This window comes from Phascolarctos cinereus, unplaced genomic scaffold (genome assembly GCF_003287225.1).
Source record: "Phascolarctos cinereus isolate Bilbo 61053 unplaced genomic scaffold, phaCin_HiC Scaffold_4;HRSCAF=312, whole genome shotgun sequence".
Taxonomy (NCBI): Eukaryota; Metazoa; Chordata; class Mammalia; order Diprotodontia; family Phascolarctidae; genus Phascolarctos; species Phascolarctos cinereus.
Genome location: NW_027555847.1, coordinates 721,308,524 through 721,323,139, shown reverse-complemented (window position 1 = coordinate 721,323,139; position 14,616 = coordinate 721,308,524). Strand labels below are relative to the sequence as shown.

At 45.4% G+C, this 14,616-nt stretch overlaps 1 protein-coding gene across 3 annotated transcripts in view; it reads left to right on the top strand.

Annotated features, from left to right (window-relative positions):
• Positions 1-12,791, top strand: part of RSPH14 (radial spoke head 14 homolog) — a 187,387-nt gene extending 174,596 nt beyond the window's left edge. For all 3 annotated transcript variants that reach the window (XM_020996608.2, XM_078154443.1, XM_078154442.1), the window contains exon 7: positions 12,469-12,791. In XM_020996608.2, the coding sequence (XP_020852267.1) occupies positions 12,469-12,707 (239 nt within the window). In that variant the 3' untranslated portion in view covers positions 12,708-12,791. The remainder of the gene's footprint in view (positions 1-12,468) is intronic.
• Positions 12,792-14,616: the final 1,825 nt, after the last annotated feature.

Here is a 14,616-nt window from a genome sequence, read left to right as displayed (position 1 = left end):
CTTTTTGGACCTCTTTTGCCATTTGGGTTAGGCTATTTTTTAAGGTGTTATTTTCTTCAGTATTTTTTTGGGTCTCCTTTAGCATCACTCTCAGTTTTTCCTCTACTTCTCTTACTTGCTTCTCCAAATCCTTTTTGAGCTCTTCCATGGCCTGGGACCAATCCATATTTTTCTTGGAGGCTTTGGATGTAGGAGCTTTGGCTTCATTGTCTTGTACATTTTGATCTTCTTTGTCACCAAAGTAAGATAATATAGTCTGACTCTTTTTGTGCTGCTTGCTCATGATCCCAGCCAATTACTTGAGTTATAAACTCTTTGTTAAGGTAGGAGTCTGCTTCCAGTGTGGAGAATGTACTGTCCCAAGCTTCAGGGGTTTTGTGCAGCTGTTTTCAGAGATACTTCTAGGGACCTGTAAATTTTCAGTTCTTCCAAGGTGCTATGATCAAGGGCAGGTGTTTACTCCTTTCCTGGCCTGTGCTCTGGTCTATGAGTGATCACAAGAATTCTTATCTGTCTTGGAACTGTGAGGAGGGTTTCCTCTCCACAGCCACCACAAACCCCACCAAGCCAGCGCTCCTCCTTGCCCCAGGACTGCCACCCAGAACTGTGACCCAGATCTAAGCATGGGTAAAGCAAGAGAATCCTGCACCAGCAGAGAGATCCCTGCAATCCCCCTCTGATCAGCCACTCAATTCCCCCTCAGTCTGTTGGCTGGAAGCTCAGGAGGCAGCTGCCGCCCTGGGGCCAAGCTTGGGGAATGGAGCTGAGACCACCTTGATTTTCTCTCTCACCACAGACACAGACTTTTCCCACTGACCTTCTAAGTGGTTTTTGGCATTCATGGGTTGAGAAGTCTGGAAACTGCCACAGCTGCCTGTGATTCAGTCCTTTGAGGCCTGCTCCAGGTTCACTGTGGCCTGTGTGCCCATGCCGAGCTGTGCTCCTCTTCCAGCCCAGTGCAATATACATTTCTGATCAACCATCCAGGTTGTCTTGAGCTGGAAATTTGTTTCACTCTGTCTTTTTGTGGGTTTCTGCTGCTTTAGAATTTGTTTAGAGCCATTTTTTATAGGTATTTGGAGGGGTTTGGGGGAGAGCTCAAGGAAGTCACTGCTTTTACTTTGCCATCTTGGCTCCACCCCCCCATATTTATTTTCTTCCTTGTTTCTCTCTTTGTTAGATTTGTCTAGTTCTCAAAGGGGCTCACAGAAGTCTCCAACAATTATACCTCCGTAGTTTATTTTTCCTTTAAGTTTTACTTAGATGCTCTGTCACTTGGTGTATATTTGTTAAATATTAATATTATTTCATTATCTGTGGTGCTGTAAGCCACTATGTAGTTTCCCTGCTTATCTCCTTTAACCCTATCTCTTTTTCTGATACCTTCTCTAAGACCATAATTGTTACCCCAGGTTTTTTTTTTTAATTTGCCTGATGTGGCAATAAATTCTGCTTCAGTCTCTCATTTTAACTGTGTGAATCCTTATATTTCAAGTGTTCTTTGTAAACAACATATTGTTAGATTCTGCTTTTTAATCCATTCTGCTACCCTCCTCTATTTTATAGGTGAGTTCACCCCATTTGCATTTATGGTTGTGGTTGTTTATTGTGTAAGTCCCTCCACCAAACCCTCATAATCCCTCACCCCTTTACATAGAAGAAAGGAATGGAGAAAGAAGAAATATGACCAACACCTGTAATTTAAAATTGTAGTGGTCAGCCCTTACTTCTCTGCCCCTCGTCACTTCACAAAGCTCAGATCTCAGTCTCTGGTATTTACATTTTCTTTCTATCTAATTCCCTCATTATGATCAGCTCTCTGAAATTGATAGTTGTTTTGCTCATCACTATTCCTTCCCCAACTCTGCCTCTGCTGTTAACCACAACCCACACCTCAAACCCTTCCCCCCCACCTTTCTTTTTGGTGAGTTCCATGTTTTTCTATACCCACCTCTTTGTGTATGTGTGTGTGTGTGTTCAGCCAACCTTTGTTCAGTTCAAATAAGAATAAGATTCATGAGATGCCCATTCCCTCTACCTCTTCCCCGTATCTTCATGCTCTTTTTCTTAGGCTGGACAATATAATAATAATAATGATGATGATGATGATATTAATGATAATGATAATAATACAGTAAGTTCCTCTCCCTTCTTTTAAATTTCTCATTTCCCCTTCCCTTTTCCTTCTCCTTCTCTTGTAAAACCAACAAAACAGAATAAACCTCCAGCCAAGCCCTGTGTTTGTTTTGTTAAACTTCCACTGCATCCTTGAAAACAATAAGATTCTGAAAGTACAGTAATCTCTTCTTCCCCAATAGAATGTATTCACTTTATAGTTTAGCTCCTTCAAATGCTCAGATGTGTGGACCTATCTAGGTTCTGTTGTCTTATGTCTTGCATTTCAAATATTCTACTCAGCTGTGGTCTTTTCATCAGGAATTCTTCGAAGAGCTTTTTTCTATTAGAGGTCTGTTCCATATCCCCACCCTGTCTGCAGGGTATTGTGAAGTTTTGTGGTGTGGAAGCCTATACCATTAAGGCCTCAGTCGTGTTACAAGACATTAGGAATTAATGTTCTAACACTGTTTTTGGTCTGATGTTCCTAATCTCCCTTGACTCCCTAGAATCAAGGACTGTATCAAGGGAGGATCTGTATTTAGTTGCTCAAAGGGATCAGAACAAATGGGAACGTCCCTTTGCTATTCAAAAGAAGCGTCCCTTAGTTTGTCTGGACCAAATCATGAGAGGGAAGCTGTGTGTTTACTCTGGAGCAGAGGGAATGCTTTAGTTTTCTAGGAAGAGAAATCCTCTCCAAGGATTCACATCAAACACGAATGTGGCTATTGCTCTGATAAAGCCGAAAACCCTAAACTTAAACAGTGTGTGTTTGTTCTGTCATGCTGTGGTACATTGTCCTATTTTCAGGTTACCATAAAAGGGAAATGTACTTTGCTTGGGTCAGAGACAATTCCACTTAGCAGGGGAAACTTGATCTCTACTTGCAGCTCCCTCTCTCTCTCTCTCCCTCAAAGCAGAAATGCTTATGTATCTCCGTCTGACAGATTCGGCCTTTCCTATTAAGGAATCGTATTTCATTTGGAGTTAGCAAGACTGAATCATTCTCCTTTGAAAAAACTCCTGGGGCATTTCATAAATGCCCCATGCCTCTAGGCAGCTGGCCACCAAGTTTTTCTAAGAGGATCAGTTCAGCTCAAGCAAGTCACTGCTTTTACTTTGCCATCTTGGCTCCGCCCCCAATATTTATTTTCTTCCTTGTTTCTCTCTTTGTTAGATTTGTCTAGTTCTCAAAGGGGCTCACAGAAGTCTCCAACAATTATACCTCCGTAGTTTATTTTTCCTTTGGGATCTTTCCAAGTCACTGAACTGTGGGAGAAAAAACCCTTTACTTTGTGTTTTGACCCAAGTCTATTGGACCCACTGAGGTGTCTGTTGATGCATATGTTTTTGCTCACATCTATCTCTGAGGCCACCTTATGTGTTACACACTGTTGGGCCCAAGTCATGCCAGGACATATGGCTTTTTCTGGTCTGGGGTTAATCCAGTTTCACGGGCTCCCAAACCAGCAGGATTGGCCCAGAGCCATGACCTAGTGATGGGGATGCTTTCCTTACTTTCTTCTTGAGCGGCAGACTAGTCCAAGATTAAGCCAGACTCAAGTCTCATGGTACTAGTTAGTTTTAGTTTTTTGTTTTGTGGTTTATCCTTTGTTCTCGAAGAGGACCATGACAACAGGAAGATGATGCCGTGACTTGCAAGTGAATTCGATTTAAGTGAGGGAGGTCTGTCCAAAGTTGCCAGTCTCACTCTTTTCTCTGGAGCCATCTGGGGCCAGTGGCCAGACAGAGATCTGGATGACTGGAGATGGCCTTGGTGCCTAGCTAGTAAGCAGGCTCTTAACTGCTTCCAACCCCTCAGGGAATTCCATCAGCCTGGTGGCTCTCCCGCTGCCATGCAAGTGGCAAAGTGAACCTAATTTAGGTGATAGGTTTGGTTTCCTCCCCACGCTGTTTGTCAGTGGCTTGCGAGGTATATGTGACTTGTTCTGTGTTTCGATATGGACTGGCTGTGCCTGTAAGATTGTCCTGAAGAAACAGGAGAGATCTGCAAGAATGCTACAGCCATCAGTGCTGCCGGAATAAGACCAGGCCCCCTGTCCTTTGGGTGAGGCTTAGCCTGGAGTCTTGCCATCCAGGGAAGTCATGAACCAGTTCCTTTTGTCATTAAGAAGGAAGGCTGGGTGCCCTGAGCAAGTGGGGATGGAGTCAGCCTCCTTCAGATCAGTGAGCTTTGAGGCCCAATTTCTCCCCAGTCAGGTCAAGTACAGTCAGAATGAAGTCTCCAGTGTCAAAGTTTGGAGGAGCCTCCAGGATGGGAAACAGAGCAGCCTCAGGAAAGGCAAGAATCTCATATTTCACACACTTTAGGCATGAAAACCTTCCAATTCATAAACTGGTGAATGGAGGTAGCTGGAATGAGTAGCAACAAGAGGAGGATGCTTTGAGCTAAAAGGAAAATGAGTGTACCCCAGAGATGTCTAGGCATGGGACGGAGTGGTTGCCAGCACAGAAGGGATGCCTTTGGCCTTTGCGTGTGTCTATGCTGAGATTTCGAAGGTGTTCAGTCCCTTGCAGAATGAAAGCCAGTTTTAGAAGCTTTTTTTCCTCCCCATGGCTTCCAACGTGCAAAGCCTCTGAGGTCACTTGCAGCCACAGCTCATGCCTAAGATCCCTGCCCTGCAAGGCTTGTTCTTGTCTCCCCTGGTTTCCTTCTCTTCGCCTTGGAAAAGGAAGTTTGTCTTCTTCCCTCTTAGGACATAGTTCTGGGGAAAGGCAGTGCCTCGGGGCAAAGAGAGCCAATGAGTTTGGAGGAAAGGTCGATCCTTTATTAGTGGTGGGAAGAGTTTGACCAGAATGATTTAGCAGGATATAATTTTCTGGTTAATTAGAAGCAAAGTCACCCCAAAGGAATTAGAAAGAAAACATTAGAACAAAGCATGCCATTGCAGGTAAGAAAACACTTTGATTTATGATGGCAAGAAGAGCAATGGTGTCTCTACGTCTGGATGTTTCCCTTCTTATCTTGTTGAGTTACTTCAGTCATGTCTGACTCTGGGTGACCTCATTTGGCAAAGATACTAGAGTGGTTTGCCATTTCCTTCTCCAGCTAGTTTTACAGATGAGGAAACAGAGGCAAACAGGGTTAAGTGACTTGCCCAGGGTCATACAGCTAGTTAGTGTCTGAGGCTGGATTTGAATTCAGGTCTCCCTGACTCCAGGCCTGGTGCTCTCTCCACCGTGCCACTTGCTGCCCTGCTTCTTATCTAATAACAAAATGCTGTGACAGGTTTGAGAAAATTTGCCTGAAGAATGTGCCAATGCAGCCCAGTTTGTGGCTCATGGTGGGGGGAGGGCACATTCTGACATGAACATGTTACTGGTACTAAATGGAGAAAATTGTACTGATTTGCAAAAGAGACAGATTTGAGGGTTGGGGGTGAAGGGAAGAACTAAAGCAGCACCCCAACTGGAACAGAGAACATAGTCTGAAAGCGGAAAAGCGTCAGGTTAACAAATGAACGGTTGTGGGCCCACAAGGTGGTGAAATCCCAAATCAGCATAAAGAGAGAACAATTAATCTGGGTTAATCGGTCAGGGATTGGGGGATAAAGGATGAAATTAAAATGTAGTTGAGGTAGCACAGTGTAGATGAAAGCTCTGTGACGAGGACCCCTAGCCCCACTGCCTGAAGGCCAGGCCAGGCATGTTACATTTCTCCTCTGCCCCAGGGTTTTCTGGTACTCTTAAAGGGTTTGGGATGTTTAGACTCTCTGCCAGTGACTCCACCCCTCACACATAATGTTCCCTGAGTTTTCACGGAGGGGTCCCCTGTATCCCAGTTCTATCAAACCACTAACAGTAAGATTAGCTTTTACAAAGGAATGCTTACTTCAGAGGTATAATTGTAAACATATAAACAATTCCCCCATATCACCTCAGTCTCTGGGGAGAGGAAGGGGATTGGGTTTACAATTAACTCAGTTCTCATAGAGAAAACCCCTTTGAGGCTGAAGTCTCCAGTCTCCCCGGCTTCTCCAAGCTCCTTTGCCAGGCTGACCGGCCACACTATTCCACCTGCAATGTCGGCTCCAAGGGCACCGTGGCTCAAACTCCCGGGTCCAGTGGGGATCGATGCCAGTGGCTGAAATTGAGGACGAATGGCATGGAATGAAAACAAACATCCAGGGTAAAAGAGGAGGGGGTGGGGAAGGTATCCCCCTCTCCTGCTTCAATTCATGGTACCCACGTTGTGGGGGACTGTGAGTGATCTTCACTGCTCCGGAGTGCACAGGAAAGGGAGGCTGTGACCTAGTCTGACCAGTTTAAAGACACAGCTTCAGTTTGTTCCAATTCTACAGGCAATCGAAGGAGGCTTCTGCCACCTATGTGGGAGGGAAACACGAGGCAGGAGGGTCCCTCCGTGGTGGGCAATCAGGGCATGTACAGGGCAAACCCTACTATACCTCTACTAAAAGACAATATGGAATGTATATGGTTCCCACTCAACCCTTAAGAAATTCATGTACCATTCCAGATCAAAAGCAGTGGGGAGAATCTGGGGCATTGGAAAGGAGTTGTCCATTAGCCTAGCCAAAAGGGACACAGGAAATGCAGATCTCTTTTAGAAACCATCTGGGAATGGAGGTTGTCCTCCATTTGCCAAGATGTTTCCCAAGGAATTGGAGAGATTTGAGATTTCTCGTTATTTTTTTTTTTAGCTTAATTCCACAAAAGCTGGTCACCTGATGAATATGAGAAAGTAGCAGGAACTTTGAGGACTGAGCAACTGAAATCAGTTTTATCATGCAGTTGCTAGATTGTTATCTACAGTAGAGCAGGGCTGTGTTCTGGATTGTTAGCTATGGGACAAGGATGTCCTGCTACTGTTGCAGCAGTGACATTAAAAACAATAACCCGGGGCAGCTAGGTGGTGAGGTGGATAGAGCACTGGCTCTGGAGTCTGGAGGACCTGAGTTCAAATCCAGTCTCAGACCAGACAGTTGACACTTACTAGCTGTGTGACCCTGGGCAAGTCACTTAACCCCAATTGCCTCACAAAAGAAAAAAAAGCAGTAACCCATCTGTGCTGATTTGTGAATGCAACCCGCGGTGATGGTCAAAATTGGGAGATGCAAGCATGGAGGACTTCTTCCATGTTGTAGATGATCAGGAGATACATTCACTTGTACTGAAGTCATTAACTTGGTGGTGATAAGTTTTGTTTTATGTTTTATATTTTAGATGGATCTATGATCTAATCAGTTTGAGAATGTGTTCTTTTTTTTTGGCTAAGCAATGGTGTTAAGTGACTTGCCCAGGGTCACACGGCTAGTAAGTGTTATGTGTCTGAGGCCAGATTTGAACTCAGGTCCTCCTGAATCCAGGGCCAGTGCTCTATCCACTGTGCCACCTAGCTGCCCCATATGTGTTCTTTTGATGTACGAATTGGTACCACTGATGACAATACAGGTATCATCATATATTGTGAGGGAAGAGAGATAGCCATAGATCCTGGTACTGGTGATCTGAACAGCTTGGGATGCTACTGCTGTCTCATTCTCTAAACTAAAACTGGAGAAGAAGAAGGTGGTTGGTTGTAAAGGCTGTGCCTGGGATTCTTTCTTTCTTTCTTTCTTCCTTCCTTCCTTCCTTCCTTCCTTCCTTCCTTCCTTCCTTCCTTCCTTCCTTCCTTCCTTCCTTCCTTCCTTCCTTCCTTCCTTCCTTCCTTCCTTCCTTCCTTCCTTCCTTCCTTCCTTCCTTCCTTCCTTCCTTCCTTCCTTCCTTCCTTCCTTCCTTCCTTCCTTCCTTCCTTCCTTCCTTCCTTCCTTCCTTCCTTCCTTCTTTTTATGACCCTTTCTTTAGCAGCTTGCTACTTCTCAATCACTGAGAGGGTAGCATGATCTGATTAGCACAAGTTAGAACACCCAGGCTTTCTTGCTGCCTGGAAGGGGGAAGTGATTTCATTGGTTGCCTTGGGAATGAAGCTGACTCTGCAATCCCAATATGGAGAGAACATAAATGCTTAGAGACACTTAGACTCTTAGGTTGGGATGCTATGAACAAGCCACTGAACTTTTTGTTTTAAATTCTAATTTATTGGCTATTTTGTAAATGGCTTTTTTTTTGCCTGAGCTATCTGATTCACATAGCACTTTGTTGTCTAACTCTTTAATGCATGTTTTACAGAATATAACTAATGTAGGCCTATGGGGATCCTGATACCAACTTCTCTTTGTGACTGTGACTCCATTTGGGGTTTTCTTGGCAAAGATACTGGAGTGGTTTGCTATTTCCTTCTCTAGCTCATTTTATGGATGAGGAAACTGAGGCAAATAGGGTGAAGTGACTTGCCCAGGGTCACCCAGCTAGGAAGTGTCTAAGGCTGAAATTGAACTCAGATCTTCTTCATTCCAGACCTGGTGCTCTATCCGCTGGACCACCCCCCTGCCCACTACCACCTTCTACTCTTATTGGTAAGTCAGATTTCCAGAGTAAGAAAAGACTTCCCCTCAGAGGCTTCTCCATCACCTCTACCCTCACTTATCTGCAGTTTCCCCCTTACTACTGGCTGCTTCCCTATTGCCTACAAACATGCTCGTGTCCCATCTTCAATAAGCCCTTACGCTATTCATCTATCTGTCCTAGCTATCATCACATATCTCTCTTCCTTTTTGAACTTTTAAGAGGACCCCAATTAAATCAGCTCCAGATGGGGTTTGGGAGGGCCTCACCTGATTTGTGTAGGAGGCAACCACATGAGAACTTTTCTCTTATTAAAGAGTGAGATTTTCTGTCCATCAGCTGAAACACTGCAGTGGTATGGAGCTTGCTGTTAATTCCAGAAGCTTTTGAATGCCTACCCATAGACCATAGATGATAGCCTCACTCATTGCTCTGGACCTGACATTAGGTATGTCATGAATCAGGAATCAGCAATCTCTTCTGGCCTATGGCTGGAGTTACCTGAATGTTCTCAGTCTGGGAATGCAGCTACTCACTATATACCTCCCATGCCTATCACCTTATTACTAGAGTCTGAGTCCTGACTTATGGAGCCCCACAGGACCCTGGGAGGATTCCTGTGGGCTAGGGTAGTCCTTCATGTAAGGGATGGGAGGAAGGACCAACCCTCTGAGAGAGCTTAGTCAATTCACAAATGTTCCTGGAATAATATCTAGTACTTTCTATGGAGTAGGGAATTTGCGAACTTTCTGGCCTTCACAACCATTTAGCTGCAGGGTGCACAAAGATTGGAAATGAGGATGTGGTTGCTGTACAAGATTTGTTGGGTTGGACAAAGAATAGGAAATATACTCTCCATGTGACTTATAGTCACATTGGAACAATCAATGCATAGATTCAGATTATCCATTTTCCGTGGCTGTGACTAAGGGGATCAGATAATTTAATGACCAGTAGAGCAGAGGATTAACGGTACCTGTAAGTTTCAATTGCCCTTTAATCAGACCACCTCAATTCCTAATCTTCATAGTTTTCTGGCTACTGTTAGGAGATTGTTAAGAGATCTCTGTTAGGAGATTGAAGGATTGGAGATTCCAGTATGTTTGAACCACAAGGCTTTTGTCTCCAACCACTGTATAGCTTTCTGTACCCATAATTATCACTTGCCAGAGGTACAAAGCAGTTCTTATACTCTGTTATGCAATTTGACATGCTGTTAGAGCATCTGGAATGGTTTTTCTCTTCATCTAACTGTTTTGCTGCATCTGTTGTATTCAGGCAAAAAGCAGAGAGCTCTGTATCTTCTATGCCAAACCAACAAGGCTGATGGTATCTTGCTACAGATCTACAGCAGCTTAAAGAATAAGGAGGGCTGGTGAAAATGGGATTCTTGAGTTAATGGAGACCATGTCTAGGGCTGGTTTGTGCTCAGCGCAGAAGGGAGGAATGTCTGGCCTCAGTTATGTCATAAAATATTGGGAATGAATGCTGTGACAATATCTTTGATCTGGGTGTTCTTAACCTCTGTTGACTCCCTAAAATAAAGGATCATCTCAAGACAGGGTGTATCCATGGCTGCTCACAGTAATTATCTTTGTTTTGTAAGCTCTGCCCATTTCTAGGTGTTTCTAGTTGGTGCTTTCTTTCAGGAGGTGATTGGTGGATTCTCTGTATTTTCACTTTGCCATCTAGATCTGGGAAGTTTTGTCATTTTGTGAAATGAGGCATCCAGTATTTTTGCATGGTTGTGATTTTTAGGGAGTCAGATGTTTTTAAAATGATCTCTCCTTCACTTGTTTTCTAGGTTAGTTTTTGTAAAGTAGTTACTGTGTATATTTTCAATCTTTTGACTTTGTTCTAATATTTCTTTTTGTCTTGTGGAGTTATTGGGACCTGATTGCTCCATTCTGTTTTTTCAGGGAGTCTGCTGCTTGGATGAGCTTTTCTACCTTATGTTCAAAGCTCTTTATTCTCTTTCCACATGTTTTCCCCTCAAGAGCTCTAATTTCAGTGTCTATGCAATTCTAGTGGATGCTTCTGTAGTGGTAGAGTTGCCCCACTGATACCAGATCCTTTCTACTCCCTTCTCTCTTCTGGAAAGGGTCAGAGCTGAATCTTGCTAGGCCTTGCTAATCTACTTGCAGAGGATTGGTTTAGGCTATGAAATTTGCTCCACGTTTCTCTGTCAAGTCCAGAAGCTTAGGACGTAATTGGCCTAGGGACAATATAATGCCCTTTAGGTCCACCTGGTCCTTCTCCCCACTACTCTATGGTATTTTTATTTGATGGAAAGTTATTAATACAATTGTAATATCCTAAAGCCCCCAGTTAGGAAAATTCTTAACATTCATACAAAGGTTTGACTCTCTGTCCTAATTCAAATTTTGTGTGTTTCCAGCTAACTCCTGGCTTCTTTCATTCTCTTTTTCTTGTCATGGACAATATACATGTACATCTATATGTATATACATATACATGGACATATACAATGTAAGTTTTCATGACCAACCCTGAGCTTCTTTATATGTTAAGAAAAATAGGAAACACTTGGGTAAGAGAAACAAAGCTTATATAATGGTACCTGTTACCGTACCAGCCTGGGGAGGAGGAGTTAGGGGAAGAATAGATCTTTTGGACCTTTCCTTATTCCTTGAAGAGGCAGTTTGAGGTTGTGGGAAGGAGCTTCCTGGTGTTTCTTCTCAGTTTTCTTTATTGTAGCCCTGCCCTGGTCCCTTTCAGGGATTTCCAGGAGAGCTGGGTTCCTTAGTGACCTTTTGCATCATGATCTTAACTTTGAAGTCAATCTGTTGTATAATAATCATGCCTTATGGACGACCCAGACAGTCCCTAACCTGAATTGAATTCGGAGGCGGGGTGGAATTATAGATACACCCTATCCAATCACAGCTTGGGTGGGAATCCAGTATTGAAGTGGCCAATGAAGCCTGACTCCATTTAATCCCTTATTCCTGTCTGTGGTCCAGGGCTTCTGCCTTCCCTGTTACTACTGAGGGGACCACCATCCTCCTGGTCCCTCAGTCCTCCTGGATTCCTCACTATTGCTCACTCTCCATATCACTGGTCCAGGGCTTCGTTGGGGTGAGCTGGAAGGGGCACAGGGAGCATGCGGCTCAACAAAATATCTAGAGACCATCTTCCTCGTCCTGCTCAGACTCCTGCCCCCATACTTAGTGTGGGAGTGGTGAGACCTAAGATTCAAGTTTCCTGTATTTGTGCAGAAAGCTATCTTTGGGAGAGGTTAGGACAGGGGTGGGGAACCTGCAGCCAGCGAAGGTCAAATGGCTGTACTGGAGGACCTAGAGGGCTACATGTGGCCTCGAGGCTGCAGGCTCCCCACCCTGCTAGGAAATCCTAATGTTTTGATCATTGCATTTATAGCCCTGTCTAGGTGTCTGGGTGTGCACCTCTCAGCACATGCGTATGCAGTGTGTGTGTGTGTGTGTGTGTGTGTGTGTGTGTGTGTGTGTGTGTGTGTGTGTGTGTGTGTGTACATCCATCTCTCCCCAGGTCTTTAATTCTGAGGGTGTGTGATGATTTGTCGCTCTGTATCTGTTTACATCTCTGCATCTGTATACGTGTTTTTGTGCGCACATCTGGACATGTTTCTTTGTGTCTCTGGGTGTCTATACGTTGCTCTGCGTGTGTCTGCGCATCTTTGGGTGTCCACGTGTAGGTGCCGTGGCTGTGTGTTTGTATCCCTCGGTGTTCGCGTGTTGCTCCTTGTATATCTGCATGTTTGCAAATCAAAGCAATGTGTTGGTGTGTTTGTGTCAGGAGGTGTGTGTGTGTGTGTGTGTGTGTGTGTGTGTGTGTGTGTGTGTCTATGAGTCTTTGTGTTGCTGCATGGGAGTATAAAGAGATTTCGCATCTATGTGTGTGCGTCTGTCTGTTTCTCTGCATTTTTAGGCAAATATGCTGCCCTGGATGCAGGGGCGATCCCAGCCCTGCTGGAATTGTTGGAGATCAATGTGGTCAAGATGCGCTTGAATGCCATCAAAGCGCTCACCATGTTGGCTGAGGCACCCGAGGGCCGGCGAGACCTGCTCCCAGAAGTGTACAGATTCAAGGCGCTGATCAGTGACCCAATCCTGGCTGTGAGCCGGGCAGCCGAGATTGCCACCAAGGTCATCGAGTGGAAGCCCTGAAGTCACAGCCCCCCAGGAGGACAGACCTATGAGCTGGGCCAGGCCCTGTCCTTGACACCCCTAATAATGATCATGAATGTCTAACTGTTATGCCTCATGCTTTATTCTAGCCGCACCCCAAGAATCTCATGTCCATCCTGGGAGGCGTGGAAAGGCCCTGGCTAGACCCTTAGCCCTAGCTTCCTAACAATTAGAGCTAACCAAAGATAGAATGGGGCTGTGGAGGGTGGTAGTGATTTCCCCAGGACCAGAAGTATTGAAGTGGCTTCCTGGAGGATCATTTTTTTCCGATACGTTAGAGAGAAGATTCCCACCTGCCTAGGAGTTAGGATATACTCCCAGGCTCCTGGCCTAGTGCTGGAAGGGACCTGAGATGCTCAGAGGGGAAGGCACTTGTCACACAAGAAGTGGGTGATGGGGTCACACTCAAACCCTAATTTCCTGGGCCTCTGCACTCCACCTTGATGCCAGCCCAAATCCAAATAGCCTGGCTGACAGACAGACAGAGAAGCATGACGAGGTGGTTTGGGGTGCCTGCAGGGGACCTGGGTGCAGGGGCTTTATGGATACTGTTTCTGGATGAGGCTAGAGCCAAGGCTCCCAGCCCACTGGGCCACCTCTTGGCTTGGCCCTGCAGTGGCTAAGATGGAGGCAGAGGGGGCCTGCTTGGCAGGTTCTCAGATGACATCAAGTTGAGAGGGACAGCTCATCTACTGAATGGCAGTCCAAGTCAGAAAAGGTGTCAGCAGATGAGATCAGGGCCAAATCAAATCAAATGAAATCCGCTAGGGATCAGCGTGGCATTGTAGGCTCATGAATTTGGAGCTGGGCAGGACCTCAGAACCCATCTGGTCACACTCCTATATTTTACAGATGAGAGAAACTGATTCCCAATGGACAGAAAGTCAATGTCAAAGCTGGGGATTGAATCCAGGCATGGTGGGGAGGCACACCTAGACAAGGATCTAAGTGAAGAGGATCTGGTAGACCGCAAGCTCAGCAGCCCAGAAAATGAACCGTATCATAGGCTGAATTGAGATGAAGGCCCCAGAAGGAAGGAGGCCTTAGTCCTGCCACCCCTTCAGTGAGTCAGAAACATTAAGCACCTGCTGTATGCCCAGCACAGTGCTAGGCACTGTGGATGCAAAAAGAGGCAAAAGTCAATCCCTGCCCTCAGGGAGCTCCCTGTCTAATGGGGGACACTCCATGCAAACCAATCTATACAGAGTGAGCTCTATGCAGGAGTGTAGAGGGAAGGCACTAGAATTCAGAAGGGTTGGGGAAAGGTTGCCTTGGTCAGACCCCATCTGGAGTTCCAGTCTGGGGCCACTGGCAGGGCAGTCAAAAGTTGGAGTGATTTCAGAAAAGAGGGAATAGGGTGGAGAGGGGGCTTGAAAACCATGACATGTGAGAATGAGTGTGAGCAGAAGGGGATGTTGGGCCCAGAGAGGAGGAAAGTGAGGGGAATGGGGGACTTATTAACTCTCTTCAGATATATGAAAGTCTTTCCTATGGGACTTGTGAGAGTGGGCTTGGGTTCAGAGGACAGAGCTAGGATTTCTGTGGGAGTGGGTGCGTGTAAGCAGAGGCGCAGAGAACCAGAGTTCAGCTTGATGTCGGGAGAACGGAACCGTCCCAAAGAACAATGGGCCACCTTGCCAGGATATGGTGTTGCCATTACTGGAAGTCTTATCTTTTAAAGGATCCTGGGTGACTCACGTTATTGTTGGAAATTGGGGTTAAGGAAGTGATATGGTTTATGATTAGATAGTGAAACATTTGGGGGTGGGGCTATGGTCAGGTATCTGCTTGGTCAGGGTTCTGGAGACAGAGTGAAGTGTATGGCCTGGGTTGGTGATCATGGTCAGCGCTGGAGGTGGGGAGTAGTGGCTGCAATGTGGCATCAGGG